Source organism: Mustela lutreola, chromosome 2, assembly GCF_030435805.1.
Source record: "Mustela lutreola isolate mMusLut2 chromosome 2, mMusLut2.pri, whole genome shotgun sequence".
NCBI classification, from domain to species: domain Eukaryota; kingdom Metazoa; phylum Chordata; class Mammalia; order Carnivora; family Mustelidae; genus Mustela; species Mustela lutreola.
In genome coordinates, this window is record NC_081291.1 from 66,789,399 (window position 1) to 66,803,607 (window position 14,209).

The 14,209-nt window shown below is 45.0% G+C and overlaps 1 protein-coding gene across 1 annotated transcript in view; it reads right to left on the reverse strand.

Annotated features, from left to right (window-relative positions):
- CTDSPL (CTD small phosphatase like) overlaps positions 1-11,641 on the reverse strand; it is a 113,205-nt gene extending 101,564 nt beyond the window's left edge. Inside the window, 2 exon segments of the mRNA XM_059162099.1 lie at positions 10,705-10,972; positions 10,975-11,641. Of these exon segments, the coding sequence (XP_059018082.1) occupies positions 10,705-10,972; positions 10,975-11,028 (322 nt within the window). The 5' untranslated portion in view covers positions 11,029-11,641.
- Between the last annotated feature and the right edge of the window lie 2,568 nt (positions 11,642-14,209).

The following is a 14,209-nucleotide window of genomic DNA, read 5'->3' on the forward strand; positions in this document are numbered from 1 at the left end:
AACATTTAAAGCTTTGGTTAAATACTAATCATGAAAAATAAGAATAGTATCCATCACCAAATGTTAAGCCACTTCTCTTCAGTTTTTAAAGTGCTTTAAGTACCAGGATTTTAAAACATTTTGGCAAATAGCCTTAATACAAATCACAATTACAAAGAAACCTTTCAGTTTTTAACTTGAAGCAGCTACTCAGAATCAAAATGAGCTATTACTTAGGTGATTACATAATCCTTAGTATCCATAAAGACCACTGTTTATTATGCCCTGGTTTCAGAGAACTATGCCACTAGTGTTTTCAGTTCTGATCCCAAATACAAAAATGTCCACATCCCAATCCAGTGCTACAAACAGTTCCTAAGCCTTTGCTCCATTATATGATGTCATTTCAGAGCCATAAAGGCAAATATTTGCTTAATTTTATTTTAAATATAGCACAGAATGTATCCTAACTTTTTTGAAAATAGGAAAATATATGTTAAAAGATTAAAGGGAAGAAAACTATTTAAAGAAAGTAGATTTTATAAAAGAAAGGCAGGTTATTAAAAATGCTAAACCTTAAATACCTGATAAATCAAGATTTAAGATCTGGAAAATTAAATCAAAGGTATATCTCATACCTTTAATATTATTCAAGAGCCTCCTTACACTCCCTGACCTTGGCACCATATATTACTGACAAAGCAAGTGAAAAAAATATATATTAAAAATATATATGTATATTTAAATCTAGAATCATTGGTGACCAGAATGTTTCCTGACCTCTGTTAGTTCTAGTGAACTCACTTGCAATGTCATGTATCCCACTTCCTCAACCCTCAACATCACTAAAAGAGAAAGAGGCATTTACCTCACTTCTGGGTATATATCCAAAGGAAACAAAATCACTGTCTCAAAGAGACCTCTGCCTTCGCCCCACGTTGATTACAGCATTATTCACAACAGCCAAGACATGGAAACAATTTAAGTGTCCATGGATAGAGGAATGGATAAAGATGTAGTGTATGCCTATACAACGCAATGGTATGCAGCTCTGAAGAAGGAGGAAATCCTGCCCTTTGTTATAACATGGATGGACTTTGAGGGCATTATGCTAAGTGAAATAAGTCAGACAAACATAAATACTGTATGATCTCACTCATATGAGGAATCCAAAAAAAAAAAAAAAACCCAAAAACAAAATTCATAGAAAAAAGCGGTCAGATTTGTGGCTGCCAGAGGCAGGGAATGGGGGAGAGGGACTGGGTGAAGATGATTATAAGGTACAAACTTATAAACTCCCAGTTATAAGATAAATAGGCACTGGAGATATAATGTACAACACGATGCCTACAGTTAACACTGTTGTATGGTATATTTCAGAGTTGCTAAGAGAGTAAATCCTAGAAGTTCTTACATGAGAAAAAAAAAGGGAAGTTTTTCTGTTTTGCAATTACACAAGAAGGACATAAACTAAACTTACTGTAGTAACCATTTCACAATATGTATGTATATAAGTCTTCACGCCATATAACTTGAGCTTAAAGAACGCTGGATGTCAGTTATATCTCAATAGAACTGGAAGACAGGTAGGTAAGTAAATACATACATACCTCAGAATTAAACTCGAGGTTCTCTGGTCCCTCCTGAAAACCCAGTCCTGCCATTCCAAATGGGATTACTCTCCAATAGTAAAATGCAGTCTATGCCAGTTTCTAAAGCCTTAAAACCTCCTTCCAGAACAGCCCATACTGAAAGCAGACTTTTCCAGTCACTGGCCAGCAAGCTATGCTGGGGGTGGGGAGGGTGGTCATAAGTGCTAAATCCAGAGATAAGCTCCTTTGTGTTTAACCTATGAAAACATTTCTATTTACTTAAACTGATGCTTTCTTGCTTGAGAAATAAAATCGAAGATATAAGTTTAAACATGCTTGCCAATCAAATGGAATATTAGATCAAAAATATATTTAAATCAAGATGTTATGAACTCTGATTTAAAATTCTGGTGTTAAGACCAAAGCTTATGAATGCATCTTTTTAAGGTTATTTAAACAACAGTTGTCACTGAAGCCCTACTGATCTAGCCTTGATTTTACACTGAATTCATTTTCACGTCTCTTTTTAGGGGACAGTCAAGATTCTCAAAGCACAAACTCACTTTGACTTTTACTTTACACAATGTTGAAATAAACCTTTAAAATGACAGCTTTCCAACTCCAGTCTTCCTTAAAATACCAATTTGGATCAGTGTAAAAGCTAATCAGGGGGCTTCTGCTTCCAGGTACATGGCATAGACATATTTCTTCTTATTCTTTCCACTAAATATAACTAACAACCCTGGAAACTGTTTATAAAGTAAACATAAGAAGACTCTGAAAGGTGGAAAGAAGATAGACCAGCTAGGGACTTTGAGACTTGAAATGACATTGCAGTGATCTCTGGGGTTTCTTTTTCTCTGTAACAGCCCAGACTTAGCTGCAGAAGCTACATGAAGTGAACCCCAAGAGCTGCAAGCAAGGGTTCCCTCAAAAGACTATTCTTTATAACCAAAGGCCCAGAAAAGGGACAGTTTAGCGAAACAGAAAACTTTCAGACAACAACCACTCTACTGTAGCCAAACACCCCAACCCAGAACACACATACCATGCAGTTCCAATTTCACCCATGCCAACAAAATTTGATGGGTACCTAGAATTCCACTCTCATCAAGGTGTAAGGAGGCTGGAACAGTGTCAGAGAAGGTCAAATGGGGAGCAGAGACTTTCATCCCTGACAGCTGGTTAATGGCCTCCCTGTCTCCCAGAGGTGTCTGTGGAGACCATGTGGCCGGCTTGGACTTCCATCCCTACCTAGAATAATGAAGCACTCCTCTCCCATTGTAGTGGTATTGAAGGAGGCAAAGGAAGAGTCAGGGCTTTCCCATCACCCAGTGGTAATAAGACCACTCCCACTGTAGTTCAGTAGACTGTGTGGGAGCTGAAACTCCCTCCATGCCCAGCAGTATGTCAAAACAGGCCAAGTAGAGATCCTGGGCTTCTACATCTATCTGGCATAATGAGGCAGTGCTCTCCCTTTCCTGCTGCAGCAGTTCAGAGAAAACCAAATAAAACAGAGGTTTAAATAAGATCCAGAGTCTCATAACACAGTATGAAAATGTCCAGGTTTCAACTGTAATTTACTTAATAAATCAGAGGTTTAAATAAGATCCAGAGTCTCATAACACAGTATGAAAATGTCCAGGTTTCAACTGTAACTTACTTATTATACCAAGAACCAGAAATTCTCAAATTGAATGAAAAAGTACAATCAATAGATGCCAACACCAAGATGACAGAGATGTCATACTTATCTGACAAAGATTTTTAAAGCAGCTATGATAAAAGCAATTAGGGACACTTTAAAGCAAATGAGGAAAATAGAAAGGCTCAGCAAAGAAATAGAAAGCCTCAGGAGAGAAGTACAAGATATAAAGAAAAACTAAATGGAAGATTTAGTTTTTCATTAGATACAAAAATTGAAATAAAAAGTTCAGTGGATGGGAGATACATAGCAAAATGGAGGGAACTAGGAACAAATCGATGAACTTGAAGATAGAACAGTAGAAATTACCCACTTTGAATTAATAGAAAAGAAAAAAGAATAGTTAGTACTGACAAACCCGTGACTACAGCAAAAGATTTAATATTTGTGTCTTCAGAGTCCCAAAGAAGAGAAACAATGATGCTGAAAAAGCATTTCGGAAAATAATGGCTGAAAACTCAAATTTGGCAAGAGACACATACAGCAAACTCAAGAAACTGAGCTAATTCCAAACAGGACAAACCCAAAGAAATCCACACCAAGGGGCGCCTGGGTGGCTCAGTGGGTTAAGCCTCTGCCTCCAGCTCAGGTCATGGTGTCAGGGTGCTGGGATTGAGCCCCACTTCGGGTTCTCTACTCTGCTGGGAGCCTGCTTCCCCCTCTCTCATTGCCTGCCCCTCTGCCTACTTGTGATCTCTCTCCCTCTGTCAAACAAATAAATAAAAACCTAAAAATAAAACAAAACAAAACAGAAATTCACACCAAGACATAACTAAACTTGAAAACTAAAGATGGTACAGCCACTTTGGAAGACAGTTTGGCAGTTTCTTACAAAACTAAAAATATTCTTACTACGGTACTCCTTGCTATTTATCCAAAGGAGCTGAAAACTTTTGTCTCCAGGAAAACCTGCACCCAGATGTTTATACCAGCTTTATTCATAACTGCTAAACTTGGAAGCAACTGAGATGTCCTTTAGTAGGTAAATGGAAAAACTACGGTGCGTCCATACAATGGTATATTATTTTATACTAGGAAGAAATGAACCATGAAAAAACATGGAGGAAGCTTAAATGCATATTACTAAGTTAAAGAAGCCAATCTGAAAAGGCTACATACTGTATGATTCCAACTATGTAACATTCTGGAAAAGGCAAAAACTATGGAAACGGTAAAAAGATCAGTGGTTGCCAGGGGTTGCGGGGAGGGAGGAATGAATAAATAGAACACAGAGGATTTTTAGGGCAGTGAAACTATTCTGTATGATACTCTAATGGTGGATACATGCCATTGCACATTTGTCAAAACCCAAAGAATGTAAAACACCAAGAGTGAGAAATAATGCAAAATGTGGACTTGGGTGATAACAATGTGTCAATGCAGGTTCGTAGACTGTAGTAAATGCACCTCTCTGGTGCAGGAAACTGATAGTGGGGGGAGGCTGTGCATGTGTGGGGTCAACACTAGATGGCAATTCTATCTAATTTCTACTCAATTTTACTATGAACTTGAAACTTCTCTAAAAAGTAGTCTATTTTTTAAAAAAACATTGAACTGAGTGAAAGTAAAAATGTAACATCAGAATTTGTGGAATGTTGCAAAAGTAGTGTTAAGACAAAAATTTGTAGCACTAAATGAATACATTTGAAAAGAAGAAAAGTCTCAAGTTCTCCTCCAAGAACAAGAAAAAGAGCAAAATCAACCCAAATCGAGCAGAAGGAAGGAAATAATAAAGGAAATAACAGAAATCATTGAAGTTGAAAGCATAAAAGCAACAGAGAAAATTAATGAATCAAAGAACTTGGTCATTAGAAAGATCAAGAAAATTGAGAAACCTCTAGCAAGAATGACAAAAATTACCAATATCAAGACTGAAACAAAGTATATTACCTCATACTCTGAAGGCATCAAACAGGTAATATGGGAATGATAGTATAAACAACTCTACACATGAATTTGACAAATTATACGAAATGGATTAAATCTTGAAGAAAAAACACCCATAACTTAGCCAATATGAAAGAAATAATCTGAATAGCTCTATAAATATTAAGGAAATTGAATTTGTAGTTAAAAACTCCCCCAAAAGAAATCTCCAGACCCAGATGATTTAACTGGAGAATTAACACCTATTCTGCATAATCTCTTCCAGAGGAAAAGAAAAAAAAAAGGAGCGAGAGAACACTTCCCAATTTATTTTGTGAAGCTGATACCAAACCAGGTTAAAGACAATGCAAAAAAAGAAACAGTATCACTCATGAATACAGATGTAAAAATTCTTCAATAGAATTCATCAATATATAAAAAGAATTATATACCTCATAAAGCCATGAGGTTTATTGTAGGGATGGAAGACTGGTTCAATATTCAAAACTCCATCAATATTATCTACCACATTAGCAGACCAAAGACAAAAACTCACACGATCATTATCAGTTGATGCCCAAAAGTACATTTGCGATAAAAGCTTTCAGAAAAGTAGGAATACGGGGAAACTTCCTCAACCTGATAAAGATTTTCTACAAAAAAACCTATAGCTGACATTATACTTAATGGTAAAAGACTGAATGGCTTCCCACTGAGAACAAGGCAAGGACGTCCAATCTCTCCACTATTGTTCAACATACTTCTGGAAGTTTTAGTGAGTACAATAAAGCAAGAAAAAGAAATAAAAAGTTTACAAATCAGAATTGAAGGAATATAAATGTTTTTATTTGCTGATATGTTTGTCTATGTTAAAAAGGCAAGAAATCTACAAAGCTTCTTATAACTAATATGTGAACTCAGCAAGATCACAGGATATAAGACAAACATACAAAAATCAATTATATTTCTATATACCAGCATTGAATACTTGGACCAAAATTGAAAGTACAAACAATCACTTAAGATGAAAAAGAGAAGGGCCTGGGGTGGCTCAGTCAGCTAAGCTTCTGTCTTCGGCTCAGGTCATGATCCCCTTGGTCCTGGGATCCAGTCCTGCATGGGGCTCCCTGCTCAGTGGGGAGTCTGCTTCTCCCTCTCCGGCTACCCTACCCCCTGGCTCATGCTCTCCCATGCTTGCTCTCTCTCCTAAATGAATAAATAAAATCTTAGAGAGAAACATTTAAATATAAATCTAACAAAACATCAACAGGATTTATATGCTTAAAACTACACAACCCTGATGAAAGAATCAAAGAATATCTAAATAGATAGAGAAACATAATGTGTTCATGGACTGTAAGACTCAACATCGTAAAGATGTCAGTTCTCCCCAAATTTTTATATAGGTCTAATATAATTCCTATCAAAATCTCAACAAGACTTCTTATATATACAGACAGAATTGTAAAATGCATATAGAAAAACAACAGAACTAGAACAGCTAAAACATTTTTGAAAAAGAGCAAAAAATTGGAGGAATCAGTCTATCTTATTTCAAGACTTAATACATAGCTCTTGTAATTAAGACTGCACAGCATAGACAGTAGTATAGACACAGCGATCAGAGGAACAAACTCAAGAACCCAGAAGGAGACCTACACAAATATGCTGAACTGATACAGATGCAAAAAAAATTCAAAAGAGGAAGGATAGCCTTTCCCACAAATGTGATTGAAGTAATTAGACAGCCAGAGGCAAAACAAAACAAACAAAAATACAGAACTTAAATTCCTCACCTTATAAAAAAAAAAAACCAACTCAGAATGGATTTGTTTTGCCATGCAAGTAATGTACCCATCAGTGAAAATGCTTGCCCATGTTTCTTTGATCACTTATGAGGACAGTTCTCTAGAAGAAAAACCCAGAAGTAGAACTGAAGCTTTGAAGGTATGGCCAATATTGTTGACTGCCTGAACCAATACCTGTTCCCACCCATTTCTAATCATCTCCTGCTTCCCATAACAAAGGCTGAAAAAGCTAGAAATTCCCTCTGCTTGCAGCTAGGGGTGGCCCTGTAACCCAGTTCTAGCTAAGTAAACATCCCCCAAAGTTTGCTGAGCCAGGTAAAAGGGATGGATCTGACTGGCACTTTCCCTTTTTTCCTGCCCTGAAGGTGGCTGTGGTGTTTGGAGAGGTGGCAGCCATGTTACACTGAGGAAAGCCTAGAGAATCAATGTCATGTCAGTCTTGCTATCAGTGAGTAGCCTAACAGAAACCAGCAGGAGCTTACCTCCAGACTATTTGTTATGTAAAAATAAACTCCTCTTGGTTAAGCCATAGTAGGAGCCTGGTTTCCTTTTACTTGCAGCCAAATGGGTTCCTAAAGAATTCAGAACTAAAATACTCTCTAAAAAGTCTGTACTTAATTTATTCTCTAACAAAAGTCTATAAGAGTATCCACTTCCAAAAACTTTTATTTACTTTGTTGTCATGTAAATGCTTTACCAAGCTGATGTAAGCAACTACTGCACATGAAAATGAGCATCATTTCATACATTTATTGAACAGATTGCCTCTTCTATGACTTCCTTGTTCATATCTCCCTTCTCTACTTTTCTACTGCATTGGGTAACTTTTCCTTATTGATTTGTAAATTTCTGGAGAGCAAAGCAGGCTGAGTTGAACTCACAGGGAGATCTGTCTCTGCATCTTTATACTATCAACGAAATCAAACACAACTAAGAAATAAATCTTCCCTGACAGGCCAGGCAGACAGTAACAATCCTGACAGTTGTCTCCAAGCAGTGCACCACCACGTGGCAATGTGTCAAGAAGTAATTCAACTCGTGCAAAACACCATAGCCCACATTTATTAGCTATTGTGGTTTTTTGTTTGTTTGTTCGTTTGTTTTACAAATCTGCACCTAAAGAAAGGTTTATGGGATAGTGGCACATGAGGCAGAGTCCTTAATATACATCGTCTCACTTAACCCTCATATCAAATCCAAGAGCAGCATTTTTTATTCGTTTCACAGAATAAATGAAAATAAACTTTTAAAATTAATAGTTTCTTTCCTATCCCCAAAACTTACAGCATTCCAGGCCCTGTAAATAAAAAAAACCAAAATGATTGTTTACCTAAAATTAAAATTATGTAAAATATATTGTGCCTATCTAAATAGATCAACGTGCTTAAGCTAGAAACACTGCTGAACCTGTTTAGTGCATTAGGAATCTGAAGAAGCTGTTCCGAAGTCTAGCTATTAAGTTTATTGCCACATTGTAATTGACCAATTTTTTTCCCATTTTTTAAAGTGAAAAGCTGAATTAAGCACTGTTTTAATGCTTCAGCAAGAAGAACCTGCTCTAGCTAGCCACTTCATCCCAGAGCAGCAAGTATTCACCTAACCAGTTAACAATCAGCCAACCTGACACTAGAAAACAAACAAAATAAACTATTAAAGATAATAAAAGATCATCATGAAAAGCAATGTAAACAGGTTGAAGAGAACAAGCATCATCCTCAAGTATTTGTACATGGTTGGATTTTGGCTCAGCTGACTCTACTTTAAAAAACCTCGCAGCTAGAGGAAAAGAGAAAGTTGGGGAGGATCCTGCTCCAAGACTCAGATCAGGGACAGCAGGAGGGCTGAGGCCCTGACAAATATTTCCCTGCTTTATGCCACACCTCTCCTCATAAGAGCTGTGGATTCTCTCTCTGGCAAAGCATCACACAAAGCACTCAATCCAGAGTGGGTGAGAAGCACAGATATCAAACCACCTTCATGCCTCGCACTAATCCTTCCCTAAGAGGACACACCCAGCCCAGAGCATGCACACCAGGGCCCCAAGAGCTGACAGCCCTCAATGGCAGGAACCTATGTGTTGCCCACCTGGGCAAGAGGGAGACAAAAGAGATTCACCTGAAGCACCCTCTCTGCATAATTTTTTAGCCAATTTGTAAGGCACAGAAAAATGCCTGGGGGAGTTCGATTTCTAATTCCACATAAAAGAAAACAAGTCTCCAGACACAATGTTTATGGCCCACAAAAGTGCAAATGCACTGATAAATCCCCAGTCTGAGGATACCTCTGGCGGTTTCTTGCATTTTCTGATGGCCTTGCCCAGTGGTCCCTGCTTGGAAAGAGACAGAGGCTTGTTTTCTCCCACCCCATCCCCCCTTCCTCAGAAAGGCTGCACACCTCACCCCACAGGCACAGAGAGGATGCTAACACAGGGAAAGAAATCTGATTCTTTCCCAAAGTTGGCTGTGGTCAGATAAGACTGGGTGAGGAGAGGGTGTCCTGGTAGGCTGCTCCAGATATCAATTCAGATGTTTCTGGGGCGCACAGCAGGAAGAGAGGGAGGCAGGGCTTTAGTCACCAGAACGACCAAGCCAGATTCCTCAGTCCTTCAAAACCTCAGGACAACTCACTAGAGGGACGGTAAGCAGGGCGTATGAGAAAGAGGCCCAAGTCTCAGAGAGGGACAGAGACACAAAGAAGAACAACCAGAAGAAAGAGAAGACAGCAGTGGAGTCAAATGTGCTGAAACCAAACCAGGCACTGCAGCACAGAGGAAAGAGACATACCCGGTACTGTGAGGCCCCTATGAGTGCCCGTTAGAGGCAGATCCTAAAAGGACCCAGGGAGAACCAGACCTTGCTGGCAGCCCCAACAGGCTGGTGTCATTGAGACAGCACAGTCGAAAAAGAGGGGGATGGTTTAGGCATTGACCATACCTTCTTCGCTCCAGCACTTGCACCACCAATTAAAACACCCGGACACACAGCCTCAATGCTGCACACCTACGACACAGGCAGGCACACAGCCTTCATGTGTATGAGTGCCCAAACACATACCTTCCTGTCCATGGACACAATTTACTCAACCTGCCAGCTGGGAGGTGTGGGCACACAATACACACATAAAAACTCTGTCAGGAGGGAACACACATAGAACTGCAAGCTCACACTCATGCAGACACACACATATCTACTCCACAACCTCTTAGCTACATACAAAACCTCTACATAAGGTACATACAAGAACTCATGGCCTGGCAGGAAAATCTGCACTCACAACCTCTCTGGGAGGTGCACACACACCTTTACAATCTCAGTTGGTGTGTGCACACACACCTAAGTTCACACTCAGAATCCACCAGGCACATATACACACTCATAACCTGTCAGGTGCACAGCGTACTCAGCACCTCTCTGGTAGGTGCACACCACACCCCCTTACCACCTCCCAGTCCCTTGCACACGCAAAACCTACCAGGGCACACTCACTCACAGCCAGCCAGCAACACACACACACACACACACACACGCTCACAACTTCTCCGTCCGCGGAGCGCAAACCCAAACTCGCAGTCCGTCAGGGTGACCGCCACCCGCTCACACCCCAGCCCGCCGGCGCACCCCCACACCCACGCATCCTCCGCCGCGGGCGCAACCCTCCCCTAGGCCCGTGCGGGCGCGCGGCGCCCAACTCCGGCCGCGGCGCAGGGAGTGCGCCCGCCCCCAGCCCGCGGCCGCCCGCCCGCGCCCCCGCTCACCTTTCTCGCTGGCGCCCCGCGCGCGGCCTTCGTCCTCCTTGGGGTTGGTCACCTGGGTGATGATGGCCGGGCCGTCCATGGGTGCGCGGCGCGGCGGCCACCCGCCGGCCCGGCCCCCCGCAAGCCAGGCGCGCGGGGGCGCGGCGCGGGGGGCGCGCGGGGCCGCGGGCCGGGGGGGGCGCTCGCCGCCGCCGCCGCCTGGGCGCGCCCACCGCCCGGCCCCGCGCTCAGGGAGAGGCGGCCCGGGCCCGCGCCCCAGCTCCCACCGCCGCCGCCGCCGCCGCCGCCGCCGCTGGGCTGGAGTGGCCGCCGCCTCGTCACCATGAACCCCGGAGCCGCGCCCGAGAGAGCCGCGCACGGGGAGGCGGAGCGGGAGGCCGGGCGCCGCGGAAAGCGGGAGCGACCGAGGGGGAAGGAGCGAGCGCCGAGCGAGGGCGGGAGGGCGGGCGGGAAGGAGGGAGGGAGCGAGGGAAAGAAGGAGGGCGGGCGAGTGGGTGTGTCCCGGCCAGGGGACCGGCCTCCGCCGCCGCCGCCGCTGGCGCTGCCCGCCGGCCCCCGGGTGTGGGGGAGAGGGTTGTGGGGTGAGACGGAGGGGTGAGTGGAGGGCGGGGGAAGCGTGCGGGTGGGTGTGGGGGGTCTCGGGCTGACGAGTGGGTGCAGTGCTGGCGGTACAGGAGATCCAGAGGGGTTCTGGCCGTAGCTGCGAGGGGCCCGGGGGTAGGGGGAGAGGTGTGGGGAGGAGGGGTGAGGGGCGTGGGGGCTAGGCGGGGGCCCGCGGGTGTGCGGGTGGGGTACAGAGGGCTGAGCGCTGTGGGGCCCGAGGTCCGAGGAGGGCTCGCAAGGCTGCGTGAACGAGTTTGGGTCCTGACGAGGGGTGTTCACCGGGGGAAGGCCGGAGGAGGAACTTGGCCGGGGGGGAGGGGGTCCCGTGAGGATGCTTTAGGGGAGAAGCTGGGTGAGGGACGCCCGGATGCGGGGACCGAGGAGTCTGGGACCAAGGCGCGAAGGGCAGCGCTGTGTGGAGGTAGTGACTGCTAAGGAGTGGTCCCTTACAAAACCAGGCGGTCAGCCAAGGAGTCCCGGGCGCTGGCGTGAGGAAGAACCGGGGGCGTGCGGGGCGGCGCAGGGGTGCCAGAGTGGGAAGAATCCCGGAGGGCTCAGGAGGGGGCGGCTGGGGGCTCCGAGCGTGGGGTGCCTGAGGAACCCGCATCCGCACTGGGCCTGAGAGCCTGCTTGCCTGGCGAAGGGTCCTGGAGGACCAACCTCCTGGCACGTGGGGGTGTCGGCGCCGACGGGCCCGGGCAGTGGGCATTTCCGGTGCCTCTGCAATTAGCGGGGTGGGAGAGTCGGTCGAGGGCTGAGGAAAAGAAGGGGCCTGTGGCGGGCCAAGCTGGGCAGGCACTGTGCTTCTGAAGAGCAGCCAGCCACTGTCAGGCCTGGAGTGGCGGCCAGAGTACATGCATGACAGGAAAGTGCTCCCTCAGCCTCGGAGGGTCGGAGCCCTTGGGCGCCAGTGCCTCCGCGTTCCAACTTGGAAACCTTGCACAGACAGACCTGTAAGCCGGGGGCGGGGCAATGCCGCAGGAGGGCGGGTCCGAGGGCGGGGCGGAATCGCTCGCGCGCCCCCTGCACCAATCAGGCAGATGGGGGTGGGCCCGCGGAGCGTGACGTGTGGGCAAGGCGGAGTGGGCGGACTGCGGCGTAGAGCCGTACCGCCCCGGGCGCGGTTGCGCGCGCACTTCAGGCCTTGTGCGCCCACCCAGCCCGGTAGTGATTTGAAAGAGGAGACGCTGGCAGGTCCTTTCTCGTACCACTACATGTCCTGAAGCCCGGAGCTGGTTGCAGCCAGGTCGCGGGCTCACTGGGGGAACCAGCGAACCTCTCGGAAGTTTTAAAGTACACTCCGGGAAAAGCCCTCTGGCCAGGTCTTTGGGCCGGGTGGAGCCCAGTGAGGGCCCGGGTGTGGGAGACAGGGCCAAGCAGGTGGGAAAGCACTTCAGCGGAGCTGCTCTAAAAGGTAGTCGGGCAAGCTCCACAGGCCCCAAATCCAAGACCTCAAGTGACATCCTGGCTCTGTGCGTGTGGGTGGGTCCTGGTGCCAGTCGCCTCGGTGTGTGCTCATGCTTGGGTATCTGCACTTCTCACGGCACCTTTGGGTCCCCAATCGGTTGCTTGGGGCAGCTGAGACGTGAGGGTTGAAGTTAAGTGTCCTTTTGGTTAGGAAGGCAAGCCCTAGAGTTTGTAACCCAGGCTCTAGGACATGCCCTGCCTAACCCTCCCAAGTACAGACCAGATTAGGGACCCATGGCATCCAGGACTACACGTGTCCCCACTTCTCAGGCTTTTCACATTTGTTACGACGGCATGGCTGGCCCAGGGCCTGGTGAATTATAAAGTTCTTTGAATTCAACTTTTTAAAAACTGCAGAATTCTAAGGGGGCAGAGGGATCTTCCAGACAAAGCTGTGCAGGGAGATACGGATCTCCTACAATTCTTAGATATAACCACACAGATCAGTATCCTTGCTGTGTGGTTTCTGCAGCATCCTGTTAGCCAGGGCAAGGTGATGGGAGCATTTGGACTCACGGATCCATATGCTTGAGGCCTTGATACCTTTTGGGTGGGGGACGTCCAGAGGTTCTGCTCACTTAGTTGAGGATGGGAAGGAGCTCAGAACTCAGAGGTACAAGGCCAAAGAACATGATTTTCATACACAGAACCTCTCCTGTCCAGCCTTTCCTGGAAGAATGACTCCCCAGGACCCTCCAGTAACAATCCTTCACTGTCCTCAGCTTCCTTCTGAGATCACCTCTAAAAAAACAAAAACAAAACTACCTCACCAGGCCTTTGTCTCAAGCTCAAGTAAGAAAAGAGCTTGCTATCTTTTAAGTCCTTGTTCTCCATATTTTGTTCATTTAAAGTTTCAACTTATTATTTATTTCATAAATATTCATAGAAATCAAAAGGAAAAATCACCCACAGCCCTATCTCCATCCTCAAATCAATCTATTTTTCTCCATTTCTCCCTGTCCTTTCCAATGTGTTGGCATAATTTTATGTAGCTACAAAAATATCATGGTTAAGGGGCACCTGGGTGGTTCAGTTCGTTAACTGTCTGCCTTTGGTTGAGGTCATGATCCCAGGGTCCTGGGATGGAGATCGGCATCCAGCTCCCTGCTGGGTGGGGAGCCTGCTTCTCCCTCTCCCTCTGCCCCTCCCCTCTGCTTATACTCTCTCTCTGTCAAATAAGTAGATAAAATCTTAATATATATCATGGTTAAAATTATAGGGTGAGCATTTTTCCATGTGGTGACATAATCATGTATAACTACCATAATAAATGATTACATAATACCTCACTAAATGAGTCTTAGATAAGGTAGTATCTTGGTTTGATAGATGAAGAAAAGAGTCAAGAATTGCTGTTGATTCACCTAATTAGTCATGAGAAGAAAATACATTTATCTTAGTCTTTACAGTGTACCAAGATGGATCAAATAATTAA